The sequence below is a fragment of the Vicia villosa genome, linkage group LG7 (genome assembly GCF_029867415.1).
Source record: "Vicia villosa cultivar HV-30 ecotype Madison, WI linkage group LG7, Vvil1.0, whole genome shotgun sequence".
Taxonomy (NCBI): Eukaryota; Viridiplantae; Streptophyta; class Magnoliopsida; order Fabales; family Fabaceae; genus Vicia; species Vicia villosa.
In genome coordinates, this window is record NC_081186.1 from 87977331 (window position 1) to 88000590 (window position 23260).

The 23260-nt window shown below is 37.3% G+C and overlaps 1 protein-coding gene across 1 annotated transcript; it reads left to right on the forward strand.

Moving 5' to 3' along the window:
* The first annotated feature begins 875 nt into the window (after window positions 1-875).
* LOC131617727 (protein ROOT HAIR SPECIFIC 17) lies at window positions 876-5059 on the forward strand. Its single transcript, XM_058888982.1, has 10 exons — window positions 876-1488; window positions 1577-1636; window positions 1736-1826; window positions 1949-2025; window positions 2535-2623; window positions 2765-2948; window positions 3257-3438; window positions 3639-3741; window positions 3837-4168; window positions 4301-5059. The coding sequence occupies exons 1-10, from the start codon at window positions 1303-1305 to the stop codon at window positions 4716-4718; spliced, it is 1722 nt and encodes a 573-aa protein (XP_058744965.1). The 5' UTR covers window positions 876-1302; the 3' UTR covers window positions 4719-5059.
* The last annotated feature ends 18201 nt before the right edge of the window (window positions 5060-23260 follow it).

The following is a 23260-nucleotide window of genomic DNA, read 5'->3' on the forward strand; positions in this document are numbered from 1 at the left end:
TTTTAAAAAAATGTAAATGAAATCTCCGTTCCTTTTTATTGAAGAGAAGTTATTTTTCAGATTTATCGAATAATTAATGTATTTAGTCTATTTATAGACTAGATTTATTAATTATTTAATGAACTTAAAAATTGAACGGTCTCTTATGGCTCAGTTTAGCAAGTCACATTTTGAGTTTATAGCATATAGCTTATAAGCTCGTATGAAAATAAAAGACTTGTTTGATAATAGTCTTTTCATCATGAGTTTAAAGTTTATTTTACTAGCTTATAGCTTATTTCTCAGACGTTATTTTAAATAGCGTTTTAACTTATAGTTTATAACTTATCATTTTTTCTTCCATTAATACTCTTATAAATTTTAATTATTTTAAATGTACATTTAATTATTAATTAGAAAATATCTTTTTATGTCATTTTACATTTATTACTAGTTAAATCGTTAATTTTATCAAACATTTTAATTAGCTTATCAATTATCAGTCATTAACCATCAATTATAAATTATAAGCTATCGGTCATCAGCCATAAGCTATAAGCTATAAGTTAGCTTATCACTCAACCGTTAATTTTACCAAACAGAGCTTAAATAAGACCGGAGATAGTAATATTTAATTCATTTATATTTTTTAAAAAATAAACTGTAATATAATAAATATAAAAAGTTATAAGTACTAGTAGTGTCTAATATTGGTTGAACAACTTTTATAATAAAAAAATTCGGTTGAGTAATTTTCCAAAAAAATAAAAAAGAAGAAAGAATCTTATCAAATTGAATAATTAATTAATTTATATTTTATATAGTGCAAAAAGTATAATAGTCCTATAAGTAATGTGAGCTCAAAGCAGTTAGAGGCAGAATTAGTTACTTGTTATTAGAAGCTGTTGCTGATGCATGATTGACAGAGGATTAGATAAGGATCGAGGACTAACATGACTTCGATCAAATCAAAATCAACGGCCCAAAACGAGTCTCGTTTTATTACTTCATCGTCAACATTAACACCTCAGCGTAATTACGGTTACGTTCGTTTTTCTTTCTGTTCACAAGTCTTCTTCTAAACTAAACCCTCTCTCTGCTTCATATTTCACACGCAAAAACTTCACATTTTCGAAATGGAAATTCCAACAACAACACAATTTCATCATTTTCTTCATCTTCTTCGTAATTGTTGTAGTTGCAATTGCAAATTCAATCAATAACAAATAGTTCATTCATAATAATAATAATAATACCCAAAACGAATCGAAACGAAAACGAAACGCAGTAACTGTAATTAATCTGTAAAATTCATAAACGAAAATGCATATAGCTACATTGAAGAGAAAGAAGAATCATACTTACACAGACAAGTCCAGAGTCATCGGAGTTTTTCTCACCGGTGTCCTTCGCCGCCGGCTTATCCACCGTTTTCTCATTTCCGCTATCTCTGTTTGCGTTCTTTTGCTGTTCTCGATGCTCTCTCTATTCGCTCCTTCTTCTGCTATGGTAAATGCGCTTTATTATCTTTTAACTTCAATTACGTTCTATGTGTTGTATTGTGCTGTGTGTGACTTTGATTGTGTATCTGTTTTAGGAGAATAGCCTGGTTAGGTCTCGAATGCTTTTGAACCATCAATCAGAGTTTTCCGTTCCGGTAATCTATTATTCAATCAAACGTGATTCTCAGTTTCTTTCTGCTTTTTTTTTTAATTTATTTTACTCAATTTTTCTTTTTGTTCGTTGAATTTTGAAGGCTAGTGGAGATAGTTACAGGCATGATTTATGGAATTCGACGAACTCGCAGCTTTTTGCTGGCTGTAGTAATGCCGGTGTCAACTTCGCAAGTAAAGTTCATTCTAGTCCTTTTTTTCTTCTTGAATTCAGTTCTGGACTTGTATTTCCTATATTGAATTGTTTTTTTTATTAATTGATATGCAATTTGATTGAGTATCTCTAATTCTTGCAGAGACCAATAGCAAAACTCATGCAGATCGATATGTGTTAATTGTAACAAGTGGAGGGTTAAATCAACAAAGAACAGGGGTAAGCTAAGCTTCTTTCTTAATGAACTGTGGTATTAGTTTGTTTATGCAATTATTTTGATCAAGTATATAGAAGTTCAATGAAATTAACTTATTAATTACATTATGTACCTCTTTCTGCACTTAACCAGTTTTTTGTTTTTAAGCATGAATAGTTCTTTCACTTTTTCCATTACTAAACATAATTGCACTCAAAGTATTATTACAAGATGTTTTTTCTTTATTTATACTACTATCTGAAATATACAAATATGCTTTAACTTTATTATACCATAAACATGCTTCGTGGTTATTTGCAAAATAAGAAAGGGTTGAATTTTTTTGTGTGAAACGTAAGTCTTGAAATGTCTCTTAACAAAAACTCAATAATCATGATTTGGCATGGGAGTTTGTTGAATAGAAAAATTGGTAATTTGATGGATATACAAATTTTGTGTGTGCCGTTCTGCTAAAAAAAACTCAATTAGGATTTTCTCGATCGGATTTAAACGGTATATTATGTGGCTGCAGATAATTGATGCTGTTGTGGCTGCCTATATTTTGAATGCTACTCTTGTTGTTCCGGAGTTGGATCATGCATCTTTCTGGAAAGACAACAGGTTTTGTCTTTACATTTTACTTCTATCCTATCATATTAGGATGTCTTTTAAATCAAACATGAATATATGATTTATTTATTTTTTGCAGCAATTTTTCTTAAATCATACATTATTCTAAGTAATATATGATTTTTTTTGCAGCAATTTTTCTGAACTATTTGATACTGATTGGTTTATAAAATTCCTCCGGAATGATATAAGAGTTATAAAACAACTTCCAAATATGGGAGAGAAAATTTTGGCCCCACATACGGTGCGTGTTCCAAGGAAATGTACCCCCAAATGTTATGAGGACCGTGTTTTACCCGTGCTGGTCAAGAAACGTGTAAGTTTTTAATTAAAAAGTCCTTAATTGGAACTTTTTATGAAAAATATTTTCATGTAATAAAATGAGGTTCTAAGTTCTAACATTGAAATTTTGGAATCTGACAAAAAAACCAAGAATAGATTATTAGGTTCCACCACGTAAGTATCATTTATTAGATAATACCATGTATGTTAAGTATCATTTTGTCAACCAAAAAAAAACTATGTTAAGTCCAACAAGATTTTTAAAATTTAAACTAATTCCAACAGTCTAGTTATCATAGCAAGTATTCCATGATTGAATGACATTTAAGTTGCATTATGCAGGCTGTTCGGCTCACGAAGTTTGACTACAGACTTTCTAATATGTTAGATGATGGTCTGCAAAAGCTGAGGTGCAGGGTAAACTACCATGCTCTCAAATTTACGGATTCGATTCAGGGAATGGGAAATTTGTTAGTGGAGCGGATGAGAGTGAAAAGCAAGCATTTCATTGCTCTACATTTAAGGTATGATTAATAATTATAGCTACGTATTTGTCCCTGGTTCCTTTGCTATGTGTATGCCTTTCCTCAATATGTGATTAGCTTATTATTATTTATGTAATTGAGACAAACGGTTCTAGGACAATTTGGAAATTATTTTTCTTTGCAGAGTTCAATGTTATAACTTGTTGATCTGAACTGGTTGTTCTGTGTCATATGTATAGGTTTGAACCAGATATGCTTGCATTCTCTGGTTGCTATTATGGCGGGGGAGAAAAAGAAAGATCAGAACTTGGTGAGATTAGGAAGCGGTGGAAAAATTTACATGTAAGGTTTAATGGCAATATGGCAACCAAGATATTTTTATTAACTGTATGAAAATTGGCTTATTTTTACAATTTGCTAATTGATGTGACTGACAGGCAAGTAATCCTGACAAAGAAAGAAGACATGGAAGGTGCCCACTTACCCCAGAAGAAGTTGGTCTTATGCTTAGAGCACTAGGTTTTGGAATTGACACTCATATGTATGTGGCTTCTGGAGAAATATATGGAGGTGAGGAAACATTAGCACCCCTCAGAGCTCTTTTCCCTAACTTCCATTCAAAGGATACCTTAGTTACCAAGGAAGAGTTGGCACCATTTGTTTCATTCTCTTCTCGCATGGCTGCACTTGATTACATAGTTTGTGATGAGAGCGATGTTTTCGTCACAAACAACAACGGGAACATGGCTAAAATTTTAGCTGGAAGAAGGTAAGCTAGTTTATTAACGCCTGAGATTCTTTTAGCTAGTGTCATGTGCTTAATTTATTCTAACTAGTTGGTTTCTATTTGGACACAGTACATTTTCTAGGCATATTGATATTTATACTTTGTCTGTTGCAGGAGGTACTTTGGTCATAAACCTACCATCCGTCCAAATGGAAAAAAGTTGAACCCCTTATTCATGAACAAACATAACATGACATGGGAAGAATTTGCACCTCGAGTTCGAAAATTCCAGGTAGGGTTCATGGGGGAGCCTAATGAGTTGAGGCCAGGCAGTGGGGAATTTCACGAGAATCCAACATCTTGCATATGTCAAAAATCTGGGTCGCCGGTAAAAGCTGAGGGATTTGGACTGATTAAGGTAGAAAACAGGACAGAAAAGCCGTCTTCCGAGGAAGACCGGGAGTGGTCTGAATTAGATTATGATTTGGACAATATTAAAAAGCAGGTTCAGCTAAAAGGAACTAAAATTGATTCAATCCCTCTTCAAATGGGAACAGACCAAGTTGAAGTGCAAGAATTCTTCTCAGATTAGATGTTTCAATTCTTGCACTAATAAGAATAAGATCTTCAAACTATTTTTTTCTTAGACTGTACTGAAAAGCCTTAGTACATAATTTTGTAAATTTTGATGGGAAGCAGCTTCAAAATGTATATTGTAGCTTTGTAGCAAGTGTAAATAATGCTTTTAATATGTTGAAAGTTCTGAAGCTGAAATTTGTGGGAAGGTTTAATAAGGCACTCTTTTTATTCATATTGTATAGTAGGTCAGGATAGCCTAGGAGAAGCAGAAGCAGCATATTCCAAACAATGTGGTTCCATTTCAATGTGATTTTTTAGTGTATTTAGATGTACATGGATAAAAAGTTATTAAAATTCAAGAATCATTGTCCATCATTTTTTCAATTTTTTTTCTCTATGCTTTGATATCCATAAATGAACTTCAAGGTTTGTTCTTTAACCAGAGAACACATGTACAAGTAGAGAGTATTTGCAGAGTATGTAAAGGTAGTTTATATATTTTTGACATTTTATTGGAATATACAATATATAATCAAATTTAGTAGTCAATAGTTTGCCTTATTGTCCTCGTTGATGGACTTTCATTTTGTTAAATGGTAAGGAGGATGCAACTAAGAAATTCAGTCATTCATTCATATACTTTCCTCACTTTACATATATGTAGAACATCAAACTATTTTGGTAGAGATTGATGATGTACTTACTGTCTACACTCTTGAATTATCTTATATACAAAAAGAACTTGAAATTCTACCCCCAATCAATCAATTGACAAAAGAAAGGAGAAATAATATTTGCGCACACAAATTTGATATTAAATACTGTTAAGAGACTCCAATCATGAAGCCATCAAATGAGTCATGAGACCCCAATTATGAAGCCCATCAAAACAGAATCCTATGAAGGGAATTGCTTATTCCATCCTAAAGTGGTGGAAACACACTATAAAATTCGAAAATACTTCTCTGATTTCGGAAATATATTTTCGGACGCACCCTGAGTCCCACCAAAATACGCCCCAACCGAGTCTCATTCTAATTTTTTTCCCCAAAACTTAATCTGAAAATGCATCTTGAGACTCATCCTATTAATGTATTTTAAATTTAACAATTCAGTGACAAATTCGAAAGTACATTTTTGAATTTGTGAAGTGAGAATTTGAAAACATGTCACTGTTGCATTCAGTCACATTTTTGGAAGTGCATGCTTTCATTCCTCATGAACAAACACCATGTTGACTCAAAAGCTGTTACAAAACTTTATTCTTGTTTCATCACATCAAAAGAAGCTAAAATTTAAAGTAAAGACAATTTATTCCATTCCTCATTACTCACATTAATTTGGTTTCTATAAGATCAAGATAGGGTGGTTTCGAAAATGCGTCTTCGAAATTTCCCCTAGTACATGATTGAATTCTAAGATACATATTGACCTAGAACTTGTATAAATATGAGCCTCTCATCTCGGATTTTTTTTACAAAATCACATTATACCAGAATGAACATCAATTGACATGTCGCATTTGTCTACTTCAACGGTGCAGAGTGTAAGTATGAAGTGCGCCTAAGAGGGGGTGAGTTAGGTGTAATAATTTTTTTCTTGTTTTTAGAGAAGTGTTTCTTTCCTTTCTTGTTATGACATGTTAAGAAAGCGGTAAATGTAGAAAAGTAAAGAACACTGGAAATTTTTACTAGTTTCCCCCACAGTCTGAGAGTAAAATCTAGTCCCCTTACCACATGTAAGAGATTTTAATAATGTTAGATCTGTATGGACAAGACAATCATAGTCTTCCTATGTAAGATTTTAACAAAATCACCAAGAGCAACCCTCTTGTAATTTTACACGCTTATTTTCAACAATCCTGGACAATAAGCAAAGACTCCTACAAGAATATACAACCCAGCTTCTTATAGAATCATCCAAGTACCAAACAATCTTTGATACTTAGGTATTTGTAACAAATACAATGATTTGAATAAGATAAAGTTTTTGTGATAAGTTGTTGTTATACCAATTTATGTATAGAAACTTGGTATTCTCTTCCAATCGATAATTCAAGTATAACACAAATAGATTGTTCAGAAGCTTTTGATAATGATATGAAATTATGCAGAAAAAGTTTTAAGGAAAAGTGCTTGAATTAGGAATGAATGGAAGAGGTGAAAAATAAAATCTTATTTGAAATGCTTATATACATTTATAAAATCCCTATGAATAGGTGTATATGAAAGGAGATGATTCATGAAAATTTCTCATCCAAAACAGATCCATTGAATGTTGAAAAGCTGTAACTTTTTCATGTGATAATCAATTACTGATAAGTGGTAATTGATTACCATGATCCAATAACTATATTTTTTGAATTTTTCTTGCTGGTAATCGATTACCAATATTTTTTAATCTGTAAGCAATATATGTTACCACAGAACCATGGTAAAAAAATTGATTTAGAAAAAGATAGTTTTTTGAAGAATGCACTTTCAAATGAAAATGATAATTTTTTAAATACTTTCAAAGTGAATGCATGAGATTTAGTTAATATGATTCAGAAACATAGTTTTCTGAGCATTCTAAGAGTAACACACATTGAATTGAAACTTTATATCTTTAGTTGATCTTGATCCTTGGTTTTCAACAATACTCTTAAGAACTCTTATGAAGCTTTTAAGATGCTTTTTTCTTATTCTTTTATATGCATTGTCTTCATCAAAACTAAGATGTATGGTGTCATACCCCAAAAATTTGCCCATGCTATTTTTCATACATAAAACCAAATCAAAAGACAAAGCTCCAAAACACACTCTCCTATACAAAAGCTCTGAACTAGGGTTTGATTAATTCGATGGAAAATCATTGAATCAATGGCTCAAGGTGGTTCCATAGGGTCACTAACATCCCAAAGTATCTCCATATAAAGTTTCAAGTCAAACAGAGCAAATTTAGTCCCTCAAATCCTGATTAGGTCAACAGTCGACTCTCAAGGGCAAAACAGTCATTTCAAGTCAATATATAGTCAAAACTCAAGATATTTGGTCAACAACATCCTCATAACCCTAAAATCATCATTTGATCAAGGGTTGATCATGATGATGCAAGGAAAGATCAGAGAAGTCAAAAGTCAAAAGTTACTATTTTGGGCATGAACTGAAAAAGTCAACCAAACTTTGAAAATTCACCAAATATTCATACTTCATCAGAAAAATTCCCACCAAAGCTCATTTTGAAGGGAATTCATTCCTCTATCCAATGGTCCAAGAATCAGAGCCCATAGGTCAATGGTTTAAGAGATATGGCTTCATACATTATAGGTCCTTTCCAAAAGTCCACAAAAAGACACTTTTTTCAAAAGGTCATAAAATGAGAATGGAAGATGATTTTGATACGAGACCAAAGACACTAGTTAGAGGACTCTCTAAGGTTTCCAGAATGTCTTAGAACACCTCCATACCTCAAAAATTGAGGGAGATAGGCCTTGTCAAAGTTGAGCCATTTTGGAGGGAAAAATGTGAAGAAATCCAAATATTTTTGCAAATGGGCCTAAGTAACTTTGATTCAATCTTGATCCATAATTCATTTAGAGCCCAAAATCTATTTGCCACGAAAATATGATAAATATTTGATTTTATTTGAATTTTTATTCATTTAAAATCATATATTTAATCAATTAAATGAAAAGTTGGGAAGATTGGTTTTCTCTTCAAAATTCAATCATCATTAATCACCAAGATATTCCAACTTTCATTTAAAAATTCGTGCAAGGCAATTTGTGAAGAAAAATATTGAGTTTAGGCCAAAATTGGAAACTTTAAGAAAGAAATTTTCAATCAAATTTTCTCTAATGGCAATCTTTGATTCAATTGGATTTTCTCCACAATTGTTAACCTAAAATCAACCAATATATATACATAAACCATTCAGATGCCAAGGGGACGAAAAATCTGCAGAGAAAGAACCCTAGTGCCATTCAAAAAGTTTCAAGAAGGAGCAACTTCGATTTTGAGGATTGAGAGCAATTCAACCCGTTCTGAGCATCGCTACTCACTCCCTGAGGATTATTGAAGGTGTTTGAACAGTCATACGGCATCAGCAACCCCAGAACTATCTCCATTAAGGCCAGGTTTGTCGTGAATTTTCTTGACTCGTATTGCATAATTCATCGCATATAAACATGATTCGGATGCATATTATGATTTGTTATGATGCATAGAGTGATTCTGGATAATTTATTAGATGAATGCGTGACTGTATTGAGGTATGCCATTGGTAGGAGATTAGGGTTTCGTTTTAGGGTTTCTTGTTACAGGAACCTTTAAGCCAAATTGAAGCTATGTTCGTATTCGTGAGGCCCTGACGAATCCATGGGTGACCTCGCGAAGAATTTCTACGTCTGTTTGCTTGCATTCGTAACACACAGGGCTATGGCTACGGAGACTTCCGTCGGTAAAAGCTTGAACCAGGGCTAAAACGACGGTTGGGGGGAAGAAGATGACTGCGTGTCATCATCTGGTTGGCCCAAAAGCGCGCGCGAGGATATTTCAAACTTCAAGAATCTGGCGCATTAAGACACACGTGGTACAATGCTCCCTCGTCATCCAGGCCATCCATTCCATCTCCAGATTGATCCAACGTGCCCAAGGCTGCAGGCGCACCATGAACTTCATGTAGGCGCAACACTGGATCGAAAGTTAAGAATTTCTCAAATTTTTTTAATTTTAATTACGTAACCTTTTATTTTTTTTGTTTTTTTATATGGATATATATGTTTTTTTAAATTAACTTATTTTATATATAAACTACATATAAAATATATAAAAACTTTATAAAACACATTTTAACACATATTATTTAGTTGTTTTATATATAATTTTATTTGCAAATAAATGAATTTAAATGATTTGAATTATTAAAAAACCTCTAAAATCATAATTGTTTTATTTAAACTCCAAAAAATTCCAAAAAAATATTTTCATATTCGTTTTAATTTTCTAATTTAATTAATTAGGTCGCGAGACCAATAATTAATTAAATCATCTATTTTCTTTTATTTAATTTCGTACCCTAATCAGGGTTCACGAAGATCATGCCCCACACTGAATGTTTTCTTTTCTGTGCTTTTTCAGGGTTAGCAACATGATTTCTCCCGACTACGCGCCTGAGCCAAAATACGAAGTTAAGTATTCTGTTTAATTTAATTTAAATTCTATTTGGTTTATTTTTAGAATTAGGGTTTGTTCCGCTTTCATCTTTTTCTACCTTGTTTCTTTTCAGGGTTAACCTTGAAGGCGCCCTATCAACCATATCAGATCAAATGCAAAAAGCTAAGTGCCCTTCATTTAATTACTTATTTCAAATTATTGTCTCGACCTTCTTATTTTAGGGTTAGAAATGTTCGCCTCTGAATTAGCCATACACTCACCCTATTTTTGGTTTGTTTGCCTTTTCAGGATTCGTTGATTGCCAAAGCTAGTTTGGTATCCCTAAACTCTAATCTTTTATTCTTTCTGTTTAATTATTACTTATGTCAAACCCTATTAAGGGATCCGCTGGTTTCATTGTCCCCTCCCCCATATTACTGTTTCTTGCCTTATATTATCTGCGTGGTTAGTAAAATAGGGAGTGACAACTATTAAATTAAATTAGCCTCATTAATTTATAAGATAAATAACTGAATTGAACCACATGATTGTTGCACACACACACTCTTTTGGGGTAACCTCTCTGTTGCCTTGTTGCCTGTTGCCTTGTTGCCTGTTGCCTTTGTGTTTTTTTGCAGAATAAGCCATGTCCCTCGAATACGAGGATACCTCAGCCATGCTGCCTCGATAAAAAGGTCATGACCCTAATGATGCTGCCTTCGATACACAAATGACCTCGACCCTCGGATGTTGCCTACGGAAAAGGCTGAGGTATCTTCTGGTTGCCTACGAAATGGCTTATTCTGATCCTTGCCTTAGACTACCTGTCCCTCTATGGCATGGGACAGTCTTATGGCAAAGGATGCTTCGATGACCCTTCAACCTCCAAACGAAAGGCTTCCTGCCCTCTTATGGCAAGGATAGACCCTTTCATTCTGAAAGGCAAAAAGAGACCTATTATCTGAGTTTAAGGTAATTGCCCCTAATTGCCTTGCAATGCTCAATTTTCATATTCTTTTTCACAATTCTTCAAAAAACTGGCTACGCTCATTTACGAGCTAAAGTCCACTTTTTTTCTTTCATCTACTTTTTCTAAAGACAAACGAGCAAGCAAAGCAATTAAGAGCCCATGGAAAACCATGGATGCAAAGGGTGCCTTACACCTTCCCTTTGCATAAATTACCCCCCGAACTTAGATTTCTTTAAAAAGGTTTTTTTCTGTTTCTTTTTGCCTTTCCGAATTTGTTTGGATAAAATAAAAGTCGGTGGCGACTCATGCTTAACCGCGACATTTCGATCGATTAAAAAGTCAGTTCACCGTATTACAGAACTGGCGACTCTGCTGGGGATTAATTTTCTTATAAAAGAGGGGTTACCTTAAAAGTTTAGGATTCACTTAAATGTTTTCTATTGTTTGCTTTGTTTGTTTTATTTTTCAGGGGGGCGTTTTGGGAATTAACTGAAGGACGAATCCTATTCCCGGATTCAAGAACCCTTAAGATTAGGAGTGGCATAGTCATAAGGACCTCTTTCACATATGTGGGAGATGAGTCAGTATGAAGTTCACGCTTGAGTTAGGACTCCATAGCATATGCACACCTTTCTCAAATGAGGGAGGTCTATGTATGTGTCTGTGGGTGCGCCGGAGCTCAAGGACCTTTAGTTACCCTTAACCCATCCCGACCTTTAGGAACGTAGTGGGGGGACTACCCTTGACAAATGTTAAGGACTAGTCGCTACCCGATGCTACAATTCAGATAGGTTCTTTCTCAAAGTATCATTGCATGGTGCAAATGCATCATGTCCGAGGGTGCTTTAGAAGGGCTTACAATTCTGGATAACTTGTAGAACCTGTTGCTGAAATCTCCTTATCCATAGAAATGCCCTTGGGAAGGACACCTGATCTAAAACTCCATGCAAGCCTTAAACCAAAAATTGTGTGATTTGTGTGGATTTGTTTTTCTGTGATGCATCATGCATACATGCATTCATGACATGGCTAACTCATCTCAAGGAGAAAAAGGTCTTTTAACCATAATTTGTTTTGTAGGTTATTTGAATAATGGGAATCCTAATCAGAAAACCTTTCTTCCTCAACTTCAAGAAAGTACCTACTGCATTAAGACTCTTATGTGATGATATTACTGGTTCTCTTGTTCTTTCTGAATCTCTCAACAAACTGATGAGTTTAATGCGAACCAAAGTGGATGAAGCTCTCCTCAATTCTATGATGCAATTTTATGACCCTCTTCTCCATTGCTTCACTTATAGAGATTTTCAACTGGTACCTACATTGGAAGAATTCTCTTACATAATGGACATGCCCATACCTGATCAAATCCCTTACACTGGTGAGGAAGGAGGTCCTAAGTTGGAAGACATTGCTGCTGCTCTACACCTACCAAGATCAGAAATTAACAAAGTTTGGATTAACAAAAGAGACTACTCTGGGATACCTGTGGATTTCTTGATCGAGAAAGCTAAGATCTTTGCTAAAGCTTTAAGCATGGACGCCTTGGAAAGTGTTCTAACCCTGTTGATATATGGACAAGTTCTTTTTCACCGCTGCGACAAAGTTGTTGATAGGGCTGCTATCAAAATCTTCCTTAGCAAGAATCCTGTTCCTACTCTACTTGGTGATTTATTGCATTCCATCAACGCTAGAGTGACAAAGAGACGAGGTTGTGTTCTAGGGTGTATCCCTCTCTTACATAGGTGGTTTATTTCTCACTTACCCCGATCCTCAATAAAGAATGAAGAAGGTTTGACTTGGATTCAAAGGATTATGGAGCTTTCATACGACGACATCATTTGGTATCCAAAGAAATTCGAAGGAGTTCAGTTATATGACCGCTGTGGAGAGTTCCCTAATATGCCTCTTCTTGGCATCCATGGAGGAATTACCTATAACCCTATACTTGCTCGACATCAGTTTGGTTTTGCTTTAAAAGATAAGCCCCGCTCCATATATCTTAGTGCGGAAAATTTTGACTATGGTTCAGATACAACTGAAAAAAAGAACCGCTTCATTAAAGCTTGGTATGAAGTAAAAAAGGTGGGTGTAAGAGAATTGGGAATGAGGATCGATACTCCTTCAGATCTTTACTTTAAATGGATTTATGACCGAGTCGTCGAGTTCGGCATACCACATCCATCCGACACACCTGTTGTTCCAAGGATCACTCCTCCCGAGGTCCACGTAGAATTGGAGCCTTATGTACCCGCTCCAAACGAAGACCTTGCTGCCACCGTGGCTCATTTAAGACAAGAAAAGGCTGATCTTGAGAAGCGTCTACAAAAGGTTGAAGCAGAAAAGGCAGTATTAGTGGCTAATGCTAAAGAACGAGATAGTATGCTTGACTATTTCTCTCGCAAGTGGAAGATTGAGGATTTTATCTCTCCTGAACAAATACAATCATGGGAGTTAGAGATTGATAGGCTTATTCAAGAAAAGAACGAGATGGTCAAAGCCCATAAAGAGGAAATCAGAGGATTGAAGAGGAAGCGTCGACTTGAAGATTGACTTTTCTTATTTTATATTTATTATATAGTATTTCTTCGATGTAACTTCAAAAATAATAAACAATACATTGGTTTTTATTTTTAATTAATTTATTTTGCTTTTATTTTCTTTTCTTTTAAATGTGTTAAAAGGCCTTTAACTCCTTGAGATCATTGCATATGCATAATCATGCATTCATAAACATCGCATCACAGGTTTCATAAAAACAAATGCCTCATCTTTCCGCTGTTTATTTCAGTAAGAAAGATGGATCTCGAACAATCTGTCAAAGCTCTCCAAACTCAGAATGCTGAATTTCAAGCTCTGATTCTGAATCTGGCCAATGGGCAAAATGAACTGAAAGCCCTTCTGACTAAGAAGGAAAAGAAGACTCAGAAGCCCAAAGGAGTGATCAATCTGGGAAGAAGGTTCAAAGGTCGTCCCAGGAGGGCCGAAGATGCTGAAATCCCTAAGAATGAGGAAGATGAAGAGAGAGATGATCTCAGTGTCAAGAACAATCAGGGAAGCCATGTAGGTTCTGATGGTGAAGAAGAAGAAGAAGAAGAGTATCCTGAGGACGAGGATGAATCTGATGAGAGGTATAGGCAGTTAGAAGAGCGTCTGAGAAGCATGGAAATTCAAAAGGTACCTGGGCTGGATTTCGAAGAACTGGGACTCGTTCCTGGAGTCGTTATTCCGCAGAAATTCAAGACACCCGCTTTTGCTAAGTATGATGGAATCTCTTGTCCTAAGATGCATCTGAGGTCTTATGTGAGAAAGATTCAGCCTCACACTGCTGATAAGAGGCTCTGGATCCATTTCTTTCAAGAAAGTCTATCTGGAACTCAACTCGAATGGTATTATAAGCTGGAAAGTACTAGTATCCGCACTTGGGAAGATTTGGTTGTGGCTTTCTACAAGCAATACCAATATAACTCTGATCTTGCACCGACTCGCATGCAACTTCAAAGCATGTCCATGGGTCCTAAAGAAAGTTTCAAGGAGTATGCTCAAAAATGGAGAGATTTGGCTGGAAGAGTCCAACCCTCTTTGAATGATAGGGAGTTGGTAGACATGTTCATGGGCACGCTAACTGGGTCGTTCTATAGTCACCTGCTGGGTAGTTCTTCTTCTGGGTTTACTGAACTCATTTTAACTGGAGAACGTGTGGAAAATGGTATTCGAAGTGGGAAGATTCAAGTGGGTTCTGCCTCTGGCACTACGAGGAAGCCATATCAAGGAAGAAATGAGTCTAATGCTATCCATAGTCAAAAGAGCCGTGGGAAGGAGGATCAGAATCAATCTGTTGGTGCCGTCCTTATCTCCGCACCAATATCTCAACAAGCTCCTAGACAAGACTACCAACGCAAGACTGATAAACCAAGGAGAAAATATACCCCGATCAACATGCCTTTGTCTCAAGTCCTACAACATCTACTGAAGGCAAAACTGATCACACTGAGAGACCCTCCGAAGTTTACCAACACTGCTAGTCCAACTTATGATCCCAAGGCTACGTGTGCTTACCATTCCAACGCCCCTGGACACAATGAGAATAATTGCTGGGCCTTGAAAAACAAAGTCCAAGACTTGCTAGAGGCTGGAGAAATTGAGTTTGACGCGCCTGAGACTCCTAATGTCATCACTGCTCCGATGCCAAAACACGACCACGCTGTTAATGCCATCATGGATACCATTCATGTCTATGATGTGAGAGATCTGTCGACTCCTCTCCCCGATATCAAGAGAAAGTTGTTGCGAGCTGGTTTATTTCCAGGTTGCGACCCTGACTGTTATTACTGTGCACTCATACCCGAGGGTTGTGAGAACCTGAAAAGAGGCATCCAAGGCTGGATGGATCGTGGCACTATCAGATTTGAGAAGACTCCCACTGTCGAAGAGTTGTGTGAGGGCTTCTCCCGTGGTTTGAAGTTCGAAGATGTATCTGTGATCTCTAAAGTACCACTAAAGATCCCTACCAAGGCTCCTCTCAAGATTTCTGCTGAACCCCGTGTGGCTCCGATTGTTATCACCCAACCTGGTCCAATACCATATTCTTCCGACAAGGCTATCCCTTGGAGTTATGGCGCTGAGGTTTTTGTTCAAGGAGTCAAGCAAGAGCTTGAATATGATAAAGTTTCTGAAGATGTCAACACTGGTATAGGAAACATTGCTGGAACTAGTAAGGTGACGAGAAGTGGAAGGGTGTTTTCTCCAGAGATCTCCCCAAATGTTACTTCGCCTACCGTTACTATCACCCCGAATACTGACACACATGGTAAAGGACTGCTGCCTGAACCTGAAACTGTCACTAGAAATGCGCCTTCCGAAGAAACAAATGAGTTCCTGAAATACATCCGCAAGAGTGATTATGATATTGTTGAACAAATGGGGCATACTCCTTCCAAAATCTCTATGCTATCGCTCCTAAGTTGTTCAAAGACCCATGCCAAGGCTATGATGAAATTTCTAGAGGCTGCCCATGTGCCACAAGGGATTTCTGTCACTCAACTCGAGAACTGTATTGCGAACTTGACAACTGATAACTACCTTGGGTTTTCTGATGCTGATTTAAGTCCTAGTGGAAAGAATCATAACAAGGCACTGCATATCTCCATCGAATGTGGTGGTACTACCCTGGCTCATGTACTAGTTGATGATGGCTCGTCTCTGAATGTGTTACCCAAGGTGGTGTTGGACAGACTCAAGGTCGATGGAATTGAGCTGAAATCTAGTAATGTGATAGTCAAGGCTTATGATGGCACTATGAGTACTGTGTATGGCGAAGTAGAGCTTCCCATCAGAGTAGGCGCCCAAACTTTTAGTACTGTGTTCTATGTGATGGATATTCGCCCCGCCTATTCCTGTCTACTTGGGCGTCCCTGGATACATAAAGCAAATGCCGTGACTTCAACTCTCCATCAGAAGTTGAGATACCCAATGGAAGGCAAGATTGTCACTGTGCATGGTGAAGATGAATATTTGGTAAGTTTCGTAGATGAGACCAAGTATCTTGAGTTCACTGGAGAGGCATTTGAATCACCCCGCATAGCACATGAATGGAAGCTTGAACCAGTTCCAGAAACTAAATATGTCTACACTCCTCCTAAAATCCCTGGAGATGTTCCTACGATGGCTTCCCTGAAAGACGCTAGGGCTGTGGTAGAAGAAGGTGGCTGCACTATCTGGGGGCAACTACCTGACATTCCATATAAATCCAACAAATGGGGTTTAGGCTGCACTGCTAAGGATCAGAAGGGAACACCACCTCCTCGTACAGAAGACTTGAAACATCACTTCGTCAGCAAGGGAGTTAATGCCATTGAAGAAGACGAAGATAATCACAACCTGGACAAATGGATCTCCCCTACATCAGACAAAGGGCTGGACAACTGGAAGACCGAGGACATTGTTTCTATCTCCTATAGTCAGGAGTAATTGCCATTCTTAGTTTATTTCCTGCTTTTCTTTTTATTTCTTCTTGTATTTCAATAAAGACAATAAAACGCTAAAGCCATGTGTCCTGCCCGAGGCACAGTGGTCCATTTGTTAGGGCTTGTCATTTCATAAGCATATTTTCATTCAATAAAGCATCGGACGTTTCGTATTCAAATTGTGTGTTTGTTTTTTTTCTTTTATTTTACCTTTTATAGCTATGCGTTCTCACACACACCCACATAATGCACTGCAGATCCACATCCACGCTGGATCCTGTTGATAACGATTCTGCTATTGCTAAATATGACTTTGAAAATCCGATCTATCAAGCTGAGGATGAAGGTGAGGATGGTTGTGAAGTGCCTAGAGAACTTGCCCGTTTATTAGAGCAAGAAGAAAAGACTATACAACCGCACGAAGAGCCAATTGAAGTTGTGAACATAGGTACCGAGGAAGAAAAGAAAGAAATCAAGATAGGGGCTGAATTAGAGGATGCTGTCAAGCAAAGGCTGATTCAGATGTTACGAGACAATGTTGAGATCTTCGCTTGGTCATACGAAGACATGCCTGGGCTCGATACTGATATTGTGGTTCATCGTTTACCTATCAAAGAGAATAGTCCTCCAGTTAAACAGAAGTTACGAAGAAGCAGACCAGACATGGCTCAGAAAATCAAAGAAGAAGTCGAAAAACAATTCAATGCTGGGTTCCTGAAAGTAGTGAGTTATCCGCCATGGATCGCCAATATAGTGCCCGTACCGAAGAAAGATGGAAAAGTCAGAATGTGTGTAGACTATAGAGATTTGAATCGAGCAAGTCCTAAAGATGATTTCCCATTACCACATATTGACATCCTGGTTGATAGTACTGCACAATGCAAGGTTTTTTCTTTTATGGATGGTTTCTCAGGATACAATCAGATTAAGATGGCACCCGAAGATATGGAGAAGACAACTTTCACTACGCCTTGGGGCACTTTCTGTTACAAAGTCATGCCATTTGGGTTGAAGAATGCTGGGGCAACCTACCAACGTGCAATGGTGGCCTTATTCCACGACATGATCCACAAAGAAATAGAGGTCTATGTTGACGATATGATTGCAAAGTCCAATACTGAAGAAGAACATCTGGTCCATTTACAGAAGTTGTTTGATAGGTTGAAGAAATACAAGTTGAGATTGAATCCAAACAAGTGCACCTTTGGCGTAAGGTCTGGTAAGCTGCTGGGTTTTGTTGTTAGTAGCAAAGGTATCGAAGTTGATCCTGCAAAAGTGAAAGCCATACAAGAAATGCCCGCTCCACGAAACGAGAAAGAAGTTAGAGGATTCCTGGGTCGACTAAATTACATTGCTAGATTTATCTCCCATCTGACCGCTACTTGTGAGCCAATCTTCAAATTACTAAAGAAAGATCAAGTAGTGAAATGGAACGACCAATGTCAAGAAGCCTTTGACAAAATAAAGAAGTACCTGCAAGAACCTCCGATCATGATACCACCTGCAGAAGGAAGACCTCTAATTATGTACTTAACAGTGTTAGAGAACTCAATGGGGTGCGTACTGGGGCAACATGACGAGTCTGGTCGAAAAGAGCATGCAATATACTACCTTAGCAAAAAGTTTACCGACTGTGAAACAAGATACTCACTGCTCGAGAAAACTTGCTGTGCTCTGGCTTGGGCTGCTCGCCGACTAAGACAGTATATGTTGAACCATACCACCTTGTTGATTTCCCGAATGGATCCCATCAAGTATGTATTCGAGAAACCTGCTCTCTCTGGACGAATAGCAAGATGGCAAATGACACTAACAGAGTATGACATCCAATACACAACACAGAAGGCAATCAAAGGTAGTGTGGTAGCAGATCATTTGGCGCAACAAGCGGTAGATGACTACCAATCGATGAATTTTGAATTTCCAGATGAAGATGTGATGCTTGTTACTGACTATAAGCAACCTGGCCCGGATGAAGGACCTGAACCAGGATCCCGATGGACTATGGTTTTCGATGGAGCTTCGAATGCACTTGGTAATGGCATTGGCGCTATAATTGTCTCTCCTGCTGGTGGACACACCCCATTCACCGCAAGATTATGTTTTGACTGCACCAACAATATGGCGGAGTATGAAGCGTGTATCTTGGGGCTCAGAGCTGCTATCGATTTAAGGATCAAATTCTTGGAAGTGTATGGGGATTCAGCCCTAGTAATCAGTCAAATCAGAGGGGAATGGGATACAAAACATCCTAATCTCATACCCTATAAGGAGTTTGTACTATCTCTAATTCCATATTTTGAAGAGATTACCTTCGAACATATTCCCCGAGAAGAGAATCAGCTGGCCGATGCGTTAGCTACTATGTCATCTATGTTCAAAGTCAATTGGGACAATGAGGCTCCTATAGTTATCATTGAAAGACACGACGAACCCGCATATTGTTATGAGATAGTTGACGACGAGGCTGAAGAGAAACCATGGTTTTACGAAGTAAAAAGGTACCTCGAGACTCAAGAATACCCTGAAGGGGCATCCATTAATGACAAGAAGTTCTTAAGAAGATTCGCATCCAAATTCTTTCTGAGCAATGGGACTTTATACAAGCGCAACCATGATTCAACCCTGCTTCGTTGTGTGAACAAGAAAGAAGCTGAAAAGATCATGGAAGACATGCATGATGGTACTTTTGGGACCCACTCTAGTGGACATACTATGGCCAAGAAGATTCTAAGAGCAGGTTACTACTGGTCTACTATGGAAACTGACTGTCACCACCATTCAAGAACTTGTCACAAGTGCCAGATATACGCCGACAAAGTACACGTGCCTCCCGTTCCTCTAAATGTACTAACTGCTCCCTGGCCTTTTGCAATGTGGGGCATTGATATGATTGGAGAAATTAAGCCCACTGCTTCCAATGGACACCGTTTCATTTTAGTAGCCATCGATTATTTCACTAAATGGGTAGAAGCTGCTTCATTTGCCTCCGTAACCAAGAATGTGGTGGCTCGATTCATTAAACATAACCTCATCTGTCGGTATGGCATTCCCGAAAGGATCATCACTGATAATGGTACCAATCTAAACAACAAGATGATTACTGAGCTTTGCACCCAATTCAATATCAAACATCACAATTCTTCGCCTTATAGACCAAAGATGAATGGCGCTGTGGAGGCCGCCAACAAAAACATTAAGAAGATCGTGCAGAAAATGACCGTAACTTACAAGGATTGGCATGAAATGTTACCATTTGCTCTTCATGGTTACCGTACCTCCGCACGTACATCAACTGGAGCAACCCCGTTCTCATTAGTCTATGGTATGGAAGCGGTATTACCAATTGAAGTTCAGATACCGTCATTAAGGATCATGAAAGAAGCAGAGCTAGATGAAGATGAATGGATCCAGACTCGACTAGATCAGATAAACTTGATTGACGAAAAGAGGCTCGCGGCTGTTTGTCATGGACAACTGTATCAGAAACGTATGATCAAGGCGTTTAACAAAAGAGTCAAACAACAAGTTTATCGAGTTGGTGACTTGGTCATAAAGAGAATCATTCTGCCACAAGGTGATCCTAGGGGCAAGTGGACTCCCACCTATGAAGGACCATTCGTCATCAAGAAAATCTTCTCTGGAGGAGCAATGATACTCACTACTATGGATGGAGAGGACTTCCCGCAACCTGCGAACGCAGACATAGTCAAAAAATACTACGCATAACGTGACCCGCTAGGCCGACGTGCCTAGGCAAAAGTAAGGGCATCCCGGCAAACCAAAAGGGTTTGGGCAAAAATTAGGGATATATATATAAAAAATGTGTACACCCGTCAAGTTGAAAACCCAAAAGGGCGACTTGGGCAAAAAAGGGTATCCTGCTAGACTGAAAACCTGAAAGGGCGGTCTAGGCAAAAGTTAAGGATTAAGCGTACGACTATGTCTCGCTCCTATCATTCATCAATCAGATACATCTACAACAACAAGTTCAAAGGGTTCAGATCAACTCAATCACTTTTCTCCAACAAGCATGGGATGAGATGCTCGAAGACATAATAGCAATAGCAGAGTGGAAACTCAATAGGATTATTTTTTACATAGCTATGTTTCTTTTGTTTTTCTATCTTTTCAAAAACACACAATATGTTTCATCTTGCCTATTTATGGCTTTTCTCAATACAATTTACTTCTCTCTTTCAAATTTCTTCTTCTTTTTCGAATACGCAAACGTCCAATGATAATTTTGAATGAACATATGCATATGAATGAGATTATCATTTATTTTCTTCCATAAGAATATCAATTAGATTGTTAGTAGGAAAGGCAAAGAGACAATGTCAGAGGTAGTCAAAGAATCCTCCTGCAAATCAATTGACATGGATGTATCCCCACAGAGCAATCATTAAGAAGATGTCTTCCAACAATAAAGGCATGGCTCCCCAACACGGTTTGCATCCCTATTTTCTCTGTATCCCAATCAGGGAACATCAAATTACTGATCATCCCCAAGCAGAAACCGTAAATCCCCAGCTGAACATCTTCAAAGATACAGAGATTTATTTTCTCAATCAAGACAACATGAATCATATTCACATATCACATGTCATAAACATATTCAGACAATTGCATACACGTTCATACATAATACATAAAACAGCGCGACATTTGCATACATAACATACGAGGTCCTCATTTATTTTAAGAATCCCGTCACACGAACACATTGCATGCATCATGTCATGACATAAGAAAACTAACCTCTACTTTTCAGGATATTACTATCTGTTTACAAAAGAGTTAAGTCGACACCTTTGACGGTTCCTTAACAATCTATTCTCAAGTATTAAGTCGACACCTTTGACGGTTCCTTAATACATCAAGAGTTAAGTCGACACCTTTGACGGTTCCTTAACAACACACTTCAGATATAAGTCGACACCTTTGACGGTTCCTTATACAATCTATCTGCATATCTGAGTCGATACCTTTGACGGTGCCTCAATAATATGGTTCAAAGTTAAGTCGACACCTTTGACGGTTCCTTAACAACCCACATCAAGAGTTAAGTCGACACCTTTGACGGTTCCTTAACAACACCCCCTCAGTTAAGTCGACACCTTGGACGGTTCCTTAACGACGTATTTCAAATTTAAGTCGATACCTTTGACGGTTCCTTAAATAACCCAACACAGACTTGAGTCGACACCTTTGACGGTTCCTCAACATTCAAACAAAAAAAGAGAAGACGGCAAAAGCAGAAATTTCGCAACAATCCACACTCCAACAACTATCAGATGGCATCTACAAGCCCATCTCCGACAAAAGTCCTTACTTCAGCTAGGGCAAATTTCTTGGTATTCTAGTGTTCAATCATCTTCCACCTTCAGATACCGACTGGCATACAGACCACTCTACATCTTCAGGTTTAAGATAATTGAACAGGGGCAGCTGTCATACCCCAAAAATTTGCCCATGCTATTTTTCATACATAAAACCAAATCAAAAGACAAAGCTCCAAAACACACTCTCCTATACAAAAGCTCTGAACTAGGGTTTGATTAATTCGATGGAAAATCATTGAATCAATGGCTCAAGGTGGTTCCATAGGGTCACTAACATCCCAAAGTATCTCCATATAAAGTTTCAAGTCAAACAGAGCAAATTTAGTCCCTCAAATCCTGATTAGGTCAACAGTCGACTCTCAAGGGCAAAACAGTCATTTCAAGTCAATATATAGTCAAAACTCAAGATATTTGGTCAACAACATCCTCATAACCCTAAAATCATCATTTGATCAAGGGTTGATCATGATGATGCAAGGAAAGATCAGAGAAGTCAAAAGTCAAAAGTTACTATTTTGGGCATGAACTGAAAAAGTCAACCAAACTTTGAAAATTCACCAAATATTCATACTTCATCAGAAAAATTCCCACCAAAGCTCATTTTGAAGGGAATTCATTCCTCTATCCAATGGTCCAAGAATCAGAGCCCATAGGTCAATGGTTTAAGAGATATGGCTTCATACATTATAGGTCCTTTCCAAAAGTCCACAAAAAGACACTTTTTTCAAAAGGTCATAAAATGAGAATGGAAGATGATTTTGATACGAGACCAAAGACACTAGTTAGAGGACTCTCTAAGGTTTCCAGAATGTCTTAGAACACCTCCATACCTCAAAAATTGAGGGAGATAGGCCTTGTCAAAGTTGAGCCATTTTGGAGGGAAAAATGTGAAGAAATCCAAATATTTTTGCAAATGGGCCTAAGTAACTTTGATTCAATCTTGATCCATAATTCATTTAGAGCCCAAAATCTATTTGCCACGAAAATATGATAAATATTTGATTTTATTTGAATTTTTATTCATTTAAAATCATATATTTAATCAATTAAATGAAAAGTTGGGAAGATTGGTTTTCTCTTCAAAATTCAATCATCATTAATCACCAAGATATTCCAACTTTCATTTAAAAATTCGTGCA

What these genes read in the sequence shown, in the direction of transcription:
- LOC131617727 (XM_058888982.1), top strand. Translation starts at nt 1,303, where the DNA reads ATGCATATAGCTACATTGAAGAGAAAGAAGAATCATACTTACACAGAC. An exon ending in TAAATCAACAAAGAACAGGG is followed by an intron (nt 2,026 to 2,534) that starts GTAAGCTAAGCT and finishes ATGTGGCTGCAG; the next exon opens with ATAATTGATGCTGTTGTGGC. An exon ending in TCTTTCTGGAAAGACAACAG is followed by an intron (nt 2,624 to 2,764) that starts GTTTTGTCTTTA and finishes TTTTTTTTGCAG; the next exon opens with CAATTTTTCTGAACTATTTG.